This window comes from Callorhinchus milii, unplaced genomic scaffold (assembly GCF_018977255.1).
Source record: "Callorhinchus milii isolate IMCB2004 unplaced genomic scaffold, IMCB_Cmil_1.0 Scaffold6, whole genome shotgun sequence".
NCBI classification, from domain to species: domain Eukaryota; kingdom Metazoa; phylum Chordata; class Chondrichthyes; order Chimaeriformes; family Callorhinchidae; genus Callorhinchus; species Callorhinchus milii.
Window position 1 is genome coordinate 21,382,061 of NW_024704747.1, and position 18,581 is coordinate 21,400,641.

The window sequence follows — 18,581 nt, forward strand, 5'->3', positions numbered from 1 at the left end:
CCAGAATTATTTTCAAGAACCAATTCACAACAGAACTTGTGAGAATATGCACTGACAATATAACCGTTTGGTACAATCGAAATGCCTGCTGACCACTCACTGTCTCAGTTCATTCATGGAGGATGGTGACTTGGCTGAGGTACAATATGGTTGTTGGCTCCCATGGAACTCAACTTAAGCATGAGCCACTGCCTTCAAGAGAGACTTACTTTACCAGTTCTTATTTTGATGCAAAACATTAATGGGCAGTATAAATGCTTTGATTAAGTATTGTTATCTTGACCTGACTTATTTGAATATCACTGCTGTGTAGGTTTTCCAAGTGCCCCCTACCACCTTCTGTACTACAGTGGTTCAACTTGCATGAGTGCTAAGCTTGAAACAATATTAGATTATCAGTCTTCACCTTCAATTCTATTGAATCAAGTATAACATCCACATATAATACTCTCTTGGACCACCCTTCATTTCTCTTGCTGACCTAGCTTTACTTGGAGCTGTTTTCCGTGGGTTGATTTCTGTGTTTTATTTTATTACTCAATTACTTGTGGGTTCTCGTTTCTCTTTCAAGCGTGTACTTGTAAATAACCAAGATGCTGTGACTGCATTGACCGTAGCCAGGGTAGACTGTGTGCTCACTGGCTCATTTATTACAATCTCTGCCAAAGGATGGCCACAATGCTAGGCAAACGGGACAAAGTTTAAAAACGAACTTTAGAAAAAGCCACATTTCATGCACCGTACTTAAGCAGTGGAGCTCCTTTCATTGGAAATGACAAAATCACAGTCACTTTTCATTGGCTTCTATTCATTGCAGCTTCTTGTGGTAACAACTACAAATATAGGACTGAATTTTTATTGAGAATTCAAATTGCTCAAATAAAACATGACAAACTTCGAAATGTTGCAATGGTCATCAGGCACAAAAGTTTAACATTTCCTGTTTTCAATTCCGTGTTCAAATGTATGGTATAGAGCTGTTTGACAGCTTATAATCTGAAAACTCTGATGAAAATATGAAGACAATGTTTGGAATGTTATACATGTGAATGCCATCTTCTGGTGAAATTCTAGCACTGCTGACAAGAGCTAAAAAACGGGTGTAAATAGCAGGGATATATTAGGAATTAATACAAAGTTATAAATAACTGAAAATATGTAAGACTTTTACAGTATTTGCACATAGTCACAATGTACAAGATACAGCCACAAAATACACAATCAGTCCACTTTACAGTGGAAGTGTTTTGAGCTGTCTCAATGACGTAATAAGGCACTGCATCAAATGCAAGGATTGTTACTATTATAACTTTGTCTTACACCAGAAATGAAAATTGAATTTGAAAGAAATTGTGCTTCATATATACTTTGTTTTATTGTATTAAATTTGTAGTAAAGGTTTTGTTTATACTTTGGAGTTTTCATTTGGTGTCTTGGACTTTCCTTTGACCTATATAATGCATTTTAGTTCTTTGGTTCAGCACACAAGAATGGTGATGTCTATGAATTATAAATGTTTAAATCAAATGTATCATTTGAGATGGTGGTGAGCTGTGACTTGGGAGGGGAAGGAGAGAGAAGAGAAAGAATTATGCCTTGGATGAATGCAAAGCATCTGCATTATATTCAGTAAATCTTGGTTAACTTTAATATATTCTTGCTTCCTGAAACCCATTTTTTCCTCATTGACTGAAAAGTCCTAAATATGTATATTATCTTCTTGTGGAGGAAGTACACCAGGGCTTGTTTGGATCAATATCCTATCCTCTTGTTGTTTATGGCATAGTTTATTCATATCACATTTAAGTTACTTCATTGTTTAAGATTCATTCCTTTATTGAGGAGTATTTCTAAGGATGCAGAAATACTGTTATATCCACATATCCATCTCTTTCCACTATTCTCTTATGTTGAAATTCCTCTTTAGTGAGAATAGAAATCAAGCATCTCCAGTGTTGCATTTGAAATCAAATGTCATGCAATTAGTTTTAACATAGCCCCGTATTTTACTAGGAATTAGTAATGAACATATTTAAATGTTGAATATAAACAATAGGTTTGAACTCTTGCACTAACTTAGTGAAGGTTGCTGTCTACATACATTTTAAGAGACAGCAGTTGTTGAATGTAGCAAGTGTTACCACTAAGAAGCTTGACACCATTATCTTTAATGTGTGTTGAGAATAATTCAAGGATTAAATCATAACAAGCCATTTGCCATTTTTTTTTGCAGCTGTATATGTTTGGCCAGTTAAAGCAGGCAGGAGGCCTCATTACTTTTAAGTTCAGAATTCCAGACTCAAGTTTTTCTTTAAAGTTTGTGAAAAGGTTAGAACAAATGTAAGCAACTCTTATTTTTAACTGTAACTGAGTATTTAACTCCCAATTTATTAAATATAATCTGCTCTCCATGCATCTAATACGGAAATTTTCTGAACTCTTCAAACGTGCATTTTTATATTTTTGTTAAATTTTATAAGAGTATCAGAGACTAAAATAGTATTCATTGTTAAAACAGGCTAAAATTCATTACCATATTGCTTTATCTGTGTGTATGTGTGTGATCCTTCTTTTAATTACCTACTTACTGTTTTAATTAGATTGCCAGCAAAAACTCCTTGGAGTTTGTAAGTAATTGTGAAGTGTTTGCATGGTGCTTTCACGCTGTTCTTAAATGGAATGAATTTGATGACGATTCATGAAATCCTTTTTTTCTCCCATTTGGTTCCTTTCATTGAACTGAAAACTGCATGTGAGGATCTATTGCACTAAACTAGAGTACTTCAAAATGTTATCATGTAAATAGCTGACTTTAAGCCCAATTTTGCTTTCCCATTTGGAAAATTATGCAAGTGCAATATTTGTAGAAAATCTATTTTTTTAAATTATTGCAGTTATAATGAGCTACAAAAATAAAATGGGTTTGCACTGCGACTTGTAGGTTTTTCTGTTGTGTATAATACAGATTCTCAAACAATAATACTATACACAGAAATCCTGCCATTCGGTTGAGAGAAGTAAAATGTTTAAAATTAGTTATACTGTTGGTTAGGTACACTTGTGTCCAAATGAGAAATATAACACAAAGCAGTTTTGATCACTTGGCTTAGAATCATGTCCTTGGCGCAAAGTATACCTGTAGTACCATGAAAATAAATGTACTAATTGTAACTACTGTATTGATGTGAGTGCGCTAAATTTTCAAATTCTGAGCACTTATTTACAATGTCTAAATATATTAGTGCATTTTTTTATCATCAAAGTAATACTGGAAAAATATAGGCCTATCCCAGCGTCAGCTCTCATAAAATAACTGCTCATTTCCCCCGTGCACATAGTCTGTTATCACCTCCCACTACTTGTAGCACTTGTTTTGTTATCCCAGGCCATTAATTGCTTCTGGTTTAGTTTTTTTTAAGCAGATGCGATGTTCTCATTCAATTCAGTGTTCACATTTAAATAATAATAATAATCCTTGCATTTTGCATTTATTGTTATTAAATATATCCTAATTGCTTTTAGCAATAGATCAGTAGAAAAAAACACCTTTCAAGGTTTTAGTATCAGCATGCCATGAAATCTGTTAGTTTGTACTTCAGTTTTAAGGTAACTTGCACTTTCAGCTGTAAGATTTCACGTGGCTGTGTTCACAACTTTCTGCTTGTCTGAGATTGCCTAATGAAAACTGGGATTTCTATTCTCTTGCATGATGAAATTTTTATGGATAAATGTTTATGGATAAATATTTTGGTATGTTTTTTTAAGCACAGCACAATTTAAGTGAGACATAACTACTTGGCTAACTGAACCATTTGCATGTGCATTCCTACCAATCAATAAACAAATGCAATTTTTAAAAATACTGGTTTAGTTCAGGCCAACTAGCTGTATTCTTTCTTGGGAATGTTACCTGTATCTACTTTGTTTTTCGATTCATTTATTATTGTCACAACCCCTTCTTTTATAGCTTATGGAGACAACTGGCAGCAGTTTTGATGATCCTGATTCAGCAGCTCCAAAGAGCCCTTTGCATCTGGCTGTAAGTTCATTATGCTGATTGTTTTTTGGAAAAATTCAACAAGGAATTATATTTTACTCTCAAAGTGTTTTTCCCTTGCGTGAACGTTTTAAAACCTTCTTTCCTAGGCCTATAATGGACATCACCAAGCCCTTGAAGTACTTATTCACTCCATTATTGACCTGGATGTGAAAGATGCAAATGGACGCACAGCCTTAGATTTATCATCATTTAGAGGTCATACGGAATGTGTTGACGCTCTCATTAATCAAGGTGCTTCCATCCTAGTGAAAGACAATGTAGCTAAAAGAACCCCACTTCATGCAGCAGGTAAACTGTTTTTCAACTAAATGTTTACAATATGAATATGAATCTTTCATACTACTATACTATTATTGTATACTTACTATAGTGTGGTTAACATTATGCGCATACTTTGTGGTATACATATCCTGGGCTGCCTTTCCATGTTAGCACAGTTGTACACGTCAAATGACTGTTTGATTTGGAAAGAAATTGGTAGGATATCAACAATATAGGTTGCAAAAGTTAGACTATCTTGCTTTGAAATGTTTCATGGGACCTTCCTCAGGAAATGAAATTGTTTGTGTGGAATCTAATGGTCATTTGATATAGCGCTTTTCACGTCTTAGAGGTCTCGAAGCACTTCACAGAATATACTGTAAAGTGAATTGATTGTATATTTGTTGGCGAAACACGGTAGCCAATTGGGCATAGCAGTGTCTCACAAACAGTCGTGGATTGAGTGACCAAATTATTAATTGTTTTTTTTATTGAGAGATTATTATCATGCTTGAGGAGTACGGAAACTTGCCCAAGGTTTTGCCCTAGGCAAGTAATATATAATGTAATATTTCATATAATTTTACATTATTCTTAGGATCGTGCAGGGTATTTAGTCTAATTTTACTACAGTTTTCATTTTGACGCATTAAGATGTTAAAGCTTCTAAATGTTCAGGTTGGTGCACTCCCATCTCTTATAACAATATAATTCTTGGAATTATTAATTCTTGGAATTGATTTAGCATCTTATCACCTCATTGACAAAACTCCTCACGGGATTATTATTGTAAAGTGACTGTGTATACTTGTAGGCAAATGTTGCAGCCAGTCTGTACTTAGCAATGTCCCATAAACAAAATGGTGTGAATGATTAACATTAGAAAGTTAATGAGTGTTTAGCACCAGTTAATAGATGCTTAATTGTGCTCACAATGAGCATTCCTGTGTGAATCAGATTTTTGGAATGGGAAATATAAATGCTACTTTCCAGTCCTAATGTCTTTTAACGCTGGAAACGGTTTGAAATTACTTCCTGAAGAATAAATGGATCCAAGTATGTTGACTTGAAAAGTGTAGGCTAAAAGTGAACATTTAGGTCTTTTAGTTCTTTGTCTTGTTCTTCTTGCAACAAAAATCCTCTCATTTTACGCTGTTCAAGTACTTCATCGTGATGTTTGCGTCACCCCAGAAGCTTGTAGTTCGTACACAATGATTATGTGTTATCATTTTTTGACTCTTAAGTTGACTCGGCTGTTGGTATGGTTTTAAATAATTCTGAACCAATTGTCCACTTACAGATCTCGACAATGTATGTAGCCTATATTAGTTAGCGTTCACAGTAACCTTCAGAAAACGCGCTTACATTTATTTAGTAGCTCTTTAAATTGCATACCAGGTGCTGAAATTTACAATGGACTGGTATTCCCCAGGTTATCAAAGGATTAGTTGAGCTAATTTAAAAGGAAAGTGATAAGTTTTACCAGACTGGATTCATTGCTGAGACAATTTATCCTGTTCTTATCTTGGTTTTGTTTAAAAAAAAGCCGTAGTTAATAAAAGTTAGGCTGCCTTGATTTAGGGCCTGTAATATTTATGATAAATGATCAAGATTAGACTTCAGTTGTTTACAATGAGCTGTCAGTTGATTATATTGGTGAAATAATTGCATATGAAAAAGCAGTGTACTATAACATCCCCTTAGTGCATTTATTTACTGAATGAATAAATATATTGGTGCATAGCTGTGATATGGATAGATTATCTTGTACTATATATTGACATTTGGTATTCTTCTGAATTTCTTTGCAGTGTCCAATGGTCACACAACATGCCTACGCTTATTGATAGAGAGTGCAGATGGGTCGGACGCAGTTGATGTAACAGATGGCAAAGGACAGTAAGTTGTAGTTTACTTTATAATTAATAAAGCATAGACTTAATTGGAGATTTCCCTCTGCCCTTTAGCTGTTATCTGTGTAAACTGTTCTTTAGTCGATAAACAAGCTTTGATTCTCAATGATCCAAATGCTTTTATATTGTAAGAAATGTCAATATTGCAATATTAAAAGATGATGCAAATCTACTTTTTCCTTTCTTTTAAAACATTCTCCACCAGGACGCCTATGATGCTTGCAGTGGCGAATGGACATATTGATGCAGTTATTTTGTTACTTGAAAAGGGTGCAAATGTAGATGCAGTAGATAAACAAGGCTGCACAGCCTTGCATCGTGGGGTAAGACATGCTGTTTTTCGATGGAGTTTATTTTAAAAAATGAAGTACAAGCTTTTCAGACAAAGCCAAAGCAAAATATGAAATGTTAAAGCAAAGTACTTACTAAACTATTCTTGCTATTGTAGTTTGTACTTTGTGAGCAATTAATGCCATACGTCCAAGTGTGAATGATTGACAATAATTGCTCACAAAGTTTTTTTTAAAAAAAATTCCATTTGTGTTTTCACAATCTCTCCCTCAATACCTGTGTACTTACATTACGGGGCAAACGTTATCTTTTTAGATTCGCTGTGAATATTTCTGTTTGATGTTAAATAAGTTCACATCAGTCAAATCACATAAATGCTGCCTGAATTTGGCAATCTGCCTTTGATTAAGTAGATCTCAGAGCAGTACAGAGTGAGCCTGCTGGGGTCATTCGAGGAGAATGTGCTTTAAAGTTAATACAGTGCAGGGAGACGGCATCAAACTGATTATTCTTTTATTACAGGTTGTTACAGGTCATGAAGAATGTGTGGAAATGCTGCTGGAACATGATGCATCTGTTCTGTGTCGTGATTCCAAAGGAAGGACGCCTTTACATTTCGTAGCAGCATGTGGTCATGTGACCTTGTTGTGCAATTTATTACAGGCAGCACTTTCTATAGGTTCCCTAGCAAATCTAATAGATAATTACGGCTGTACACCTTTGCACTGGGCTTGCTACAATGGTAAATACCTTTGAAGTTTCCCAAGATTTCTGAGCAGATTGTTTTACTGACTGTTAAATAGATATTGTCTTATCATTGTGACTTGTAATAATTTTCCACTAGCGTAGACTAAAAGGTTAATTCTATCAAGGTATTAAATTACATCTCTAATCTCTGGAATTCCCTCCCTCTTCCCCTCCTTCTCGCCCCCTCTAACTGTCTTTAAGATGTCCCCTCTCATTGTGAGTTCAAGCCTCTTTGACTATGCCTATGCCATCACCCACCTCCCCCCCCCCCCCACCACCTCTTTCTTCCACCTTATTTGGCCTCCAACTCAATCATTGTGAAGCGCTCCTGAGACATTATCCTACAAGTGAAGGGCACTATATAAACAACTATAAATGTTGTCTCTAATATAAATTACGTAACTTGCACTGTGATCACTCATTTTTTTAACACATCTGAAGGATCTACAATTTCCCATGTTTTTTAGGATTTAGCTGTCTTGTATTAAATAATATTTGTAGAAAGTGTACACTTTGTATCACGTTCTGCAGCTTTTGTGGAGAATAACTTGCAGTAAATCATAGGGATAGTCTAAAGATTTAGTTTCATAATTTGGCTCCATGCCTTTCTCCTGTTGGATTTAAAATCTGAGATATTTGTTTTGTTAGGTCATGAAAATTGCTTAGAGGTACTACTGGATCAAAAGGAATTTCGGAAATTCGAGGGTACTCCTTTTACTCCTTTGCACTGTGCTATGTAAGTCAAATGTTCCATAAGCCAAGTACTCTGTTTCTAAGTTTTCCTAATATTGCATGAAGGGACAAGGACAAGATGCGCAGATTGGAACCTTTTTTATTCAGTTTGATTCTGGGATAATAAGTTAGGTGTCAGCATGGCTCATTGAGTATAGCATTTTCACGTAAGTCAAATGGTTGAGTTCAAACTCCATGGCAGGACTTTCGGCTGAAACTTCAGTGCAATGGTTGGTGAGCTCTCTGTTGTCAGAGGTGCTGTCCATCAGATGAGATGTTAAAACTGGGGTCCTATCTACCTGTTCAGGTGAACGTTAAAGATTCCATGGCACAGTCCTAAAAGAAAAGATAGGGGCAGGGTTCAAATTGATTGTGTTATGTATAACATTGCTGCTGACTATGTAGAATGCCCTCTACTGGGGGAGCTGCTGAATTTACAACATGCACTTCAATAAAATAAACATATGCCCTCCAGTGGTCAATAGGTTCAGATTTTTTTATACATTGTACATAGTTTTATTCTGAAAATGGGATTGCTTGAACTACCAGTTGAAACGGTAAAGGAGGTGGTATAAAAGAACTACAAATAACGTGTGTTGAACCAGCAGTGAACTGTACAGTGACTGATGCAGCTTTGTTTTTTTTTGCTTATAGAATAAATGACCATGAAAATTGTGCAGAAATGTTAATAGAAGCTTTAGGTGCCACAATTGTTGATTCCAGAGATGCCAAAGGAAGGTAAATAAAATACTAATCCTTGTATTTGCCTTATCACATCAGAGACGTCTCAAAGCGCTTCACAGAATATACTGTAAACGTAGTGACTGTTTTGTGGGAGAAATTGCATTAAGATAAGTTAATGCAATTTGAAGTACTTAAATATGAAATATCTTGCCTTTTAACATTTTTTAAAAATGTGTATTCTCTCAGATCTTGGTTCAATGCAGTACATGTTGAATTGCATGGTATACAATAAATGCAGATACGTACATTGATGGTCTCAACACAGTTCTGCGATTAAGCTGTTATAACTCTTTGGCCAAAATGCAAGCTGTCTGTGTTCTTTTCATTACATGCAAACTTTTAATTTGCCTTGAAGACTTGCAGCGTTACAATATCTTTTAATGTTTGATTAGATGCAAAAAAAGTCATTCAAATTGTTGAAAAAACTTTCTCTGCTGTTGTATTTTTAGAACTCCTCTTCATGCAGCTGCTTTTACAGATCATATAGAGTGCTTGCAGTTGCTGTTAAGTCGTAACTCTCAAGTGAATCCTATTGACAATTCAGGGAAAACTCCATTAATGATGGCAGCTGAAAATGGACAATGTGGAGCTGTAGGTATGTTGTGTCTCCAATCCTGAACATTGATATTGATATGCACAGTGGTTTGGTTGAGAATGAGCTGGCAAACGCAGCAAGGGGGCAATTGATGGAGAGAAAATTGTTTCTAACATTGGTGCCAATATGACAATCTTCCTCTTTGCTCAAACTCCCCATTTAAATGCTTGCCGGATGTCTGACACATGCAGAAACCCATCATCATGCTTACGAGTATCCAAACTAAGTTGAGATTTCCATGCATCCCACCTATACATGGAAAACCCAGAGATAGATTGTTGGAATGGAATGCCCACTTTCTCCCTGGAGGGACGCACCCTACTTAACTAATTCCGGAAAGTTGGCAAGAGCCAAGGCTTGGAGGCCCTAGAGTGTGCGTTGAGGTACAGCTGGAGTCTAACCAGCTAAAACCACATAGCTTGACATTGATATTTCTGTCTGGCAAGCTTTCCCACTGCTTTTCCAGCTAGGAACACCCTACCCATTAGCTTGTGTTACCCCTGCAAGCCAAAGCTCTGAGTGCGGTGAGTCCCTGCCCCCACTGACTAGTCTGCCATTCCAGGTCTTGCCAATCAGTCAGGATATGCACAGTGCAATCTGTGCTGTCATCAGCAGTGTCCTAGGACCCGTCTGGGACAAGAACCAGATTACCAAGACCACCACAGATGGATGGCTCGATTCTGACATTTCGTTGCCAGGCATGTCACCTTGGAGCCAGATCAGCTCAAGAGACCCTGCTTAAGACTTAAGATTGGATAGTATGAAGTTTTAAGGATATTTATTATTGCTGCAGTCAGAGATTTATAAATTTATTCCTAACCAATTTACTATTTTTCTATTTCAGAGATCCTGGTAAACAGTGCAAAGGCTGATTTAACTCTAAAAGACCACAACAAGAATACAGTTCTTCACTTGGCTTGTAGCAAAGTAAGATTTACTATCTGCTCTTTACACAAGTGAAATGTAATACTGATTTACAATGGTGAAAACAGGTGATCATGTCACAGTTATACATATAATTAATGGAACATTCAGGATAAGCCATATAAATTGTTCTACGCTTGAGTGTTTCTCAAAATACGTGCTGTATTGATCTTTTACAAAGAAAGAAGTATTAAAAACTGAAATGTGATCTTAATTGAACGAATAAGATAAAAACTGTATACTCACAGTAAACACATTACCCGTTTACAGCAATCCAATTAATGCAAAGCTTCCTGTGGATCAGCACTACATCTGTCCAATATCGCACTTACAAATATCATTCCTCTCGATTACTGACAAATCTAAGAGAAATTATGTCACTGGAAAAGATAAATCATGACGAATTGCAAGGAATGCAAGGATTTTGCACAGAAATTCAGTCTTTTATCCAATGTCTGTACAATTGATTAAAATAAGGGAACAATTATGGAGCACTGGCAGCAATAAAACATTAGCAAGAAAATCTGAGAGTAAAGCTTAAAGATGGAGCAACCTGATTTTGGTGGTTGATGATTGTACTTGCTGGACACGTAGCCAATTCATTTGAACTCTCAGTTCTGTAGAGCTACAGTAAGTGAGAAATGTGTAAGGAAGTAAAACTGTTTGGAGAAACAGAAATTGACACTTCGACTTTCAATACAGTATACGAGTGTCAAAACCATGTTAAATGATCAAGACTTGTTACAATTCTAGTTAGTACAATATTAATACTTCTATTGAATGTCTAAAGTACATCTGCGACTTAATGTTATGACTTGTATCCGTTCTGCCAGGGTCATGAAAAATGTGCCTTGTTGGCCCTTGAGAAGATAGATGACGTGAGCCTTATTAATGCAACAAATAATGCATTACAAACGTAAGTAATGGTAGTTCGTAGCTTTGCACCCAGAACACGTTACAAAACAGTTTGGGTGATTGTGGCAATTTCGCACCAGAGAGAGAAACCGGATGTCTGTTTGCAAAAAAAGTGCAATAAAAATATTCCATTGAAAAAATTAACACTTAAAAATGGTTAATCCCATTTGTTCTGCCTGTATCTGAGTTCAACTGCACATGTGAATCTTTGGGTAGAAAATTCTATTGGTAGAGTATCATGGTCATTGCTTTTAGTTTTCATTTGGTTCCAAGATGTGGAAAACTAGCAAATAAATCATGCGTGAACATTGGAGGAGGTAAAAATGTGGCTAGTCTTTCCTTAGATGAATTTTTAATATAATAATCCTTTCATTTGATAAAGTGCCTTTTCACATCATCAAGAGATCTCAAAGTGTAAAGTGGTATGACCACATTATAGCCTGTCTCTTGTTAATATTGTTTAATATTGATTGTGTGAAAATCCCCAAGGTTATCATACTCATCAAACTACCTTCAAAAGTGATAAATTGGTAACTATTTTTATAGAGAGGAAGGATTGAAGATGTTTTTGTGACTAGTCATTCTTACTAAGTACACCTCTTGATATTTTGATGTGCATTTTTGCATTAAATATATACTTTCAGACCTCTTCATATAGCTGCACGAAATGGACTTAAAAAAGTTGTTCAAGATTTGCTGAGCAAAGGGGCAAGTGTTATTGCTGTGGATGAAAATGGTAAGTATGCATTGAATTCCTACTAACGTTTGCTCCTCTATTTATGTTGAGATAATACTAAACTAACACAGGTTTAATACAATAACACTTCCAAGTCTGACTGGAAACACTTGTATCTTGTTGGCATGACTTGAACAGTAAAAGCTGACATTGTATTGAATTGAATGTGTTGTTTGCTGTCTTACCTCCCTTTTTGGTTTTGCGTAAAACTTCTATACTAACCATTCCCTTGTCTGCTTTTATGCCCAGGTCACACCCCAGCCCTGGCTTGTGCTCCTAACAAAGATGTGGCTGACTGTCTGGCACTCATTTTGGCTACCATGATGCCTTTCTGTCCTCCCAGTACAATGACATCCTTCAGCATCAGCCTAATAAAAAATGACAATTTGAACGCACAGCTGTCCTATGATTCCCCTAATACGGGTAGCAACATTAATTCTCTCACTGAACCGTTGTATAATAGTGCAGGAGAAGTGGATGGGTGTCAGGAAGAAGATGACAACGATTCAGACTCTGAGACTTTCTGATCGATGTTAGAAAGATTGACATGCATTGGTAAAAGCCTAAGGCTTACACAAATTAAAGATTGCAAATTGATCAAGTACTGCATATTAAAAAGCACTTATTTAAAAGGCACTTTTTCTTACAGATTTTTAGCGGGAAAGCAGAAAACTAGGAGTATTGGTATATACGTACTGATGAGAGAATAGAATAACCTTTTCAAATCAGCACAAAGAAACATGTATTTGCACTTCAGAAAATTTATGGTTATAGAGTTGCTAGGGACTAACTATACACCTGAGCCGTTAACTACTGATCTGTGGTGAATGAACTGTTCCAGACTGCTGTGGAAAATGTAAGGAATCCTTAGATTCCAAAAAACCTGTGACATCCTTCATTTTAAATGTACCAGCAGGTGTAGGTTAGTGTTCCATCGAGCAGTGTGGTATTCTTACCTTTTTATACAGCCTCATTGGCAGCCTTTAACAATGCACAGCAATTTTGTTGGAATCTACCCACCTGTAGGATGAAGAGAGACAGAGTAACTGCCACCAAGAAAAGTTGTGATAAAGTCTGCTTCATCTGCCAAAGCTTATGTGTTAAATGGACCCATTCTTTCACCTGTGACAGGGACACAGCAGGTGGAATGACAAATTATTTTTATGTCTGGCCAGCTACGCCAAATGGACCAAACGCGCCGCAGATTGGGACTGTTGCTGTTTTTGTTCCTCCAAAATTGAAGCCTTTTTTAGTTGTCAATTTATAATGTACTATTTTTGCAGTGACGTTGATGTGGTCTGTTACTGAAAACAATGCAGTATTTGAGATACAAAATAAATTGCGTTTCACATTAGCAAGTTCAGATATTATTAGGTTTGTAGAATAAATTTTCAGAGTTATGTACAAAAACCTTGTGTGAGTACTTTTATTGCTCTGTACAATGACAGAGCTGATACTGCAACCTCATTGATTTGATTACAAGCACTGAAGAACTTTCATGGAACCTTAATTATCTTGCTATTCCAGTAGTACTGTATGGAATCGTTCCACAAAGTTAAATTCCAGTATAGAGACCTCTGATATGAAATTGCTTTACAGCAATGCTTACCATATCATATTAAAGCACTGAAATGAAAGGGAATAGGCCAAAAGTAATGGTAGCACATAGAGAAAATAAGTGTTTCATTAACAAGCTTTATTAAATGAAAGCTGCAGCATCACTTTTCAGATCTATCTGCTTGCCTGTTTCATTTACTGAAATGGACTCAGCTAGTAATTTCTTTGTACTGTGGCTGTTTTTAATACACTTCATTTTGAAAGCAGGTCTGTTAGGTGAATCAATGGAATACAAAATGAATACATTTTTGATTACATAAATTTAGGCAGGTATTGATGTACTTTTAAACTTTTTATAGTTTCAAATATAGGCATAGAGACCCAGCAAAAGAGATACTGGAACTTTAAGATCCATTACATTGTGATTGGCAATCTTTGTAGCAAATCGTTTGAATACGATTTTTGTTCCATTATAAAATAGTTAGAGTGCCTTTATGCCCAAGAATATATTCCAGATGGTTTCCAAATATCTTGTAGCATTTTGCTAATACAGTAATATCCAAGCAATAAAGTCAATTTGTTTTTAAACCTACATTGAATGTAAAATTTTCTTTTAAAGGTCCAAAAGCATCTGAATGAAGAGTGGTTTGTTCATTAAAACCATCGTATGGATTTTTGTTGCAGTGCTGTAACATGCTTTGAAGTAAAGTCTTGCTTGGAAAAGACTTTGCTAGTCGTAAATCGGTATTATTTGGAAAAGGGCATTTAAAAATTAGACAATCTGACAGTGTGTTAAAACCATGAAAACAATTTTGTGAAAGCTTATGCAGTGGTCTGTCTATTAAAAGCCTATATCTTCCATTTGGTAGTCTTGTCTACTATGCTTTAGCATGTGCAATATGTCTTGTATGGTATAGTATGGTATCATGATACAGTGACAGTGTTATTCCGTTTTATGCAGTGAATGTGTAACAATCTAGTGAAAAATGAACTTGTATGCTAGAATCAGTAATCTATGGCAGTTTAATGTATTTGGTCACATTTCTACTGTTAAGTAGAAGGTGGTACGAAGCTTTTATGGCTTTTTGATGTACTTCAAAACTTTCAAAGTGTATGAAGTAAATCAGAATCGATCTAATTCTTGTCTGGACCTCGAGCACATTTTGCTAATGTACTTTTGTGAACTACTGAATGCTTCAGTGATGTAAAGAAGTACCTGCTTGTAAACTACTTTTTGTAAAAAGCATTCAGATGCTGTGTATTTTTATGAAAATAAAGGGTACAGAGGCTGATGCAGTAATCTTGCATGATTTGTCTTTCTTGAAAATGCTTCCTGAATTGGCTCCATTCTGTTATTATTCTTGAATGTCCAATCATTAGGAAAATATAACAATCCCTGCATTTGATATGGTGTTTATAATGATGAATCGTCTCAAAAGGTTTACAGATACTTAGGTGTCCAGTTGGTGCCCATAACCTTCCCAGCTCCTAACAACTAAATATTTTGAATAACCTGTCCTAATATATCTTTATCCTCCACTGCAGTAGCTTAGTGCAAATTTATATTTCAGTATTGAATCTTTATGAGCTTGAAATGAGAAGCAGTTCATCATTTATATTTAATGCATGAACCTAATCTTACTTTACAGCATCTATTGTTTTATTAAAAAAAACCTGATTGACTGGATAGAAAGGTTGAAAATATTAGCAAACGAGTGAGGCAGTTCTAGTTAATCCCAGAGCATCAGGCTCAGGTTAGCATAAATTAAGATTCGGGGACCCCGGAGTGTGAGTTGGGGTACCGTTTAAACCATCTTAAAACAGCATTGCTTGCCAGTGAGAACGCTGCCTTGCAAGCCTTGCCACTCACTGCTTGTCCAGCTTGGACCATTCTATCCTCAGGGCTTTGGCTTACATGGTTAACAGGAGCAGAGTGGATAGCATCCCTGCTCCAGCAACTGGTCTGTCCTTCCAAGTCCTGCCAATATATTGGATCAGCAGTGCCCTGGACAAAAAAATAAGACCCACCTGACTCAGGAACTGGATTTGTGGAGTCTTGTACCTCAGTGGTTTAGAACACTTGCCATGCAAGTGAGACCAGGGTTCGATCCCGGTTTGGCGAAACGGTGGGTAACTTTCCTTACACCACACGCCTCGGGTTTCCCGAACAGTAAGTAGGAACCTGGTCGTTAGTCGATTGGCGCATCCCTCAAAAAAATAAATAAAAGGAATTTGGTCACTCAATCCGTGACTGTTTGAGGGACGCTGCCGTGTGCAATTGGCTGACGCATTTTGCCCACAAAATATACAGTCAATTCACTTTACAGTACATTCTGTGAAGCGCTTTGAGATGTCTCGAAGACTTGATAAGGCATTACGTCAAATGCAAGGATTATTACTATTATTATTCTCCGATTCCGCTGCTCAATGTCACCTTGGAGCGAGTTCAACGCGAAAGGCCACCCACCCCCCCCACCCACCCCCGCTTAGCCCCCTCCCCTCCCCTATCCCGGGACAGTAACCAGGCCATCCCACACCAGGTAACAGTGCAGACTTCGAGCCTTCACTCACGAGAATGGGCAGCAGGTCCCAGGCCCCGCCCCCCCCGCCCCCCCGCCTGCTGGGGGGGAGGGGCGAAATGACGGAGTAGTCCCGCCCACCTGCCGTGCCGGCATCTGATTGGCTGAAGCCCACCCCACCTCCCCGATGGATGAGCGCTCGCTCGCGTGAGTGGGCGGCTGTCCTGTCAATCACAGAGTCTCCTCCCCTCTTCCTTCCTCACGTCGAGGGGGAGGCGCGGCCCCGCCTCCCGCTCCTTGATTGGTTGGTTGGTGGGTGGGGTGTGGGGAGGAATTTGGCCGCTCCCCCCGCGGTCGCGCGGGGCTTCTCGGCTGCAGAGGATGAAGCGCCTCCCGGGGCCGGTGGAGGCCGCCTGTTTGCTGTTGGTGGCTCTCGGGACGTGGGACGTGCTGTTCGTGTACGAGGAGAACCGGTGCAGTATGACCTACATGTTCGAGAGCCCGGAGTACCTGGTGAGCGGCCGCGGCCTGAGGGCGGGAGGGAGGGAGGGAGAGGGAGTGTGTGTCCCCGAATCCTCTCACGAACCCCGGTCACACACGTTAAACCCAGCGCCCCCCCCCCCGGCCTCTGTAACCCCCCCCCCCCCCCCCGGGCCTCTGTGACCCCCCCCCCCCCCCGGGCCTCTGTAACTCTCCCCCCCCCCCCCCCCCGGGCCTCTGTGACCCCCCCACCCCGGGCCCCGGTTACTGAGGGCTTTACTGTGTTAAACCCCGACAGCGAACCAGGACCGGTTTCACTATTATTATATTATATTATATTATTATATATCTATATTCTGCCACAATAATCCTCGCATTTAATATACTACACACTGTCGTGTGAATCGACGTGTCTGATTTTGTGGGCGACACACGACGTTCAATACACATATATTTATGTACACATTTATTATGTGATGTGTTGTGTCATTACATATTAATATCGAATACTGTTATTATGACTTTATAGAATCTGCCCAATGTATAAAAATCTATGCTATTATATTTGCAGAATTATGTATTTTTTTTATGTATATATATATATGTGTGTGTGTATTATATATGTCCTGCAGCTCAGCGGTCAGAGCGCTCGCCTCGCAAGCGAGAGACCTGGGTTCGATCCCCGGTGGGGGCGAAACCTCGGGCAAGTTTCCTTACTCCGCACACGCCTGATAATAATCCCAGAGAAAAAAAACAATAATCAATTTGGTCACTTCAACCCACCACTGTTTGTGCGCAATTGGGATGGATGCCGCGCTTCGCCCACAGAAATATACAGCATACACTTTACGGTCTATCCTGTGAAGCGCTGTGAGCCGTCCGGACGACGTGAAAAGCGCTATATCAAATGCGAGGATTATTATTATAGAAGCCCCCCCCGATACGCTCTGCGAGGGAGGGAGGGAGCCCTATTGCGCCGATACAAATTAAGAGTCGGTTGTAACTATAGCAAACGTGTTTCTTGCAGCATCTTCAGCGGCCGAGCTTTCCATGGCCTTCCTGCCCCCACTCCGTGGAACTCCATTCCAGGTCCCTCTGACTCGCTCTCTCCCTCATCTCATTTGAGGTCCATCTCGAGACCCACCTCTTTGACTGCCCTTCTGGTCATCTTTCTCCTTTAACATTAGTCTGCTAAACCCAAACCAATACATTTATCAAGTGATTCTGGAAGTGCGATTGGTTTTATAGACGAGAGAATACAGTAAATTCTAATTACAGGAGACCTATTGTTGGGTTTTACCAATAGTAACCACCTTTTGTGAATGAACACTATCAAGCATTTGGTCTGTTTTGCTGTTTTATTAGATCATGACAATCTTTTATTTTTCATCCTATTTTCCCACTCTCCATATCCCTTCAGTGCCCAGCTCGGTCTGTCATCCCCAGACTACCTAGAAGAGGAACTTTTATCAGTCACTGGTTGTGTTTGTTGTCTTAATTTGAAGAGATTTTTCAGGAGGAGTTGGATTATACACACATAGCGATTATTTTTTTTCTCTCTCTTTGTGACTAGAGAATCAAGCTTCCTAAGAAGATAGCCAGTAAATATCCAAGTTATGGCTTGTACCTTTACGGAGAAGGCGATTATGCTGAAGAAAGCAAGAAACTAAAAGTCACAGGAATCCCTGTCCTGTTTCTTCCTGGAAATGCTGGGAGTTATAAACAAGGTATGATTTTACATTAAAAAATACTGCCTGATAGTACTTTTATCTCTGCTCAAAAGGACTCAGATTGAATGATGCATGGAATATGTAAATGAGTCATGCTTGTTTAATTTGTTTAAGAAGCAAGTATGGACAGCGTGCATACAACCAAACTGAGCATTAGAACGCACCAAATCGAGGGTAAAGCTTGTATTTTTGGGGGGTTCCTTATACTAATTTATATTGATGCAAACAACCACATTCCCTGGACAAAAATAGCACTTGTCTGGCTGAGAACTGTAGCATTGTAAAAGGCAGGAAGAGAATGTAGATTTCACCATTGCTCAGCAGATTACCCTTTAGAAAATACATATTAAGCAAAAAAACTAATAAATAATAATTAT

General features: G+C 38.1%; 2 protein-coding genes across 8 annotated transcripts in view; both read left to right on the forward strand.

Annotated features, from left to right (window-relative positions):
• Positions 1–14,775, forward strand: part of LOC103176554 (serine/threonine-protein phosphatase 6 regulatory ankyrin repeat subunit B) — a 63,440-nt gene extending 48,665 nt beyond the window's left edge. For 2 of the 5 annotated variants that reach the window (XM_042336135.1, XM_042336136.1), the window contains exons 17-28: positions 3,968–4,039; positions 4,147–4,348; positions 6,133–6,220; positions 6,440–6,557; positions 7,048–7,267; positions 7,921–8,008; positions 8,659–8,742; positions 9,198–9,343; positions 10,188–10,270; positions 11,101–11,183; positions 11,827–11,918; positions 12,168–14,775. In XM_042336135.1, the coding sequence (XP_042192069.1) occupies positions 3,968–4,039; positions 4,147–4,348; positions 6,133–6,220; positions 6,440–6,557; positions 7,048–7,267; positions 7,921–8,008; positions 8,659–8,742; positions 9,198–9,343; positions 10,188–10,270; positions 11,101–11,183; positions 11,827–11,918; positions 12,168–12,445 (1,554 nt within the window). In that variant the 3' untranslated portion in view covers positions 12,446–14,775. Of the gene's footprint in view, positions 1–2,600; positions 2,628–3,967; positions 4,040–4,146; positions 4,349–6,132; positions 6,221–6,439; positions 6,558–7,047; positions 7,268–7,920; positions 8,009–8,658; positions 8,743–9,197; positions 9,344–10,187; positions 10,271–11,100; positions 11,184–11,826; positions 11,919–12,167 lie in introns of all 5 variants that reach the window. The other 3 variants (XM_042336134.1, XM_042336138.1, XM_042336137.1) reach the window with 3 other exon arrangements.
• A 1,535-nt stretch (positions 14,776–16,310) lies between these two features.
• pgap1 (post-GPI attachment to proteins inositol deacylase 1) overlaps positions 16,311–18,581 on the forward strand; it is a 32,802-nt gene continuing 30,531 nt past the window's right edge. For all 3 annotated transcript variants that reach the window (XM_042336158.1, XM_042336159.1, XM_042336160.1), the window contains exons 1-2: positions 16,311–16,507; positions 18,048–18,201. In XM_042336158.1, coding sequence (XP_042192092.1) covers positions 16,376–16,507; positions 18,048–18,201 — 286 coding nt within the window. In that variant the 5' untranslated portion in view covers positions 16,311–16,375. The remainder of the gene's footprint in view (positions 16,508–18,047; positions 18,202–18,581) is intronic.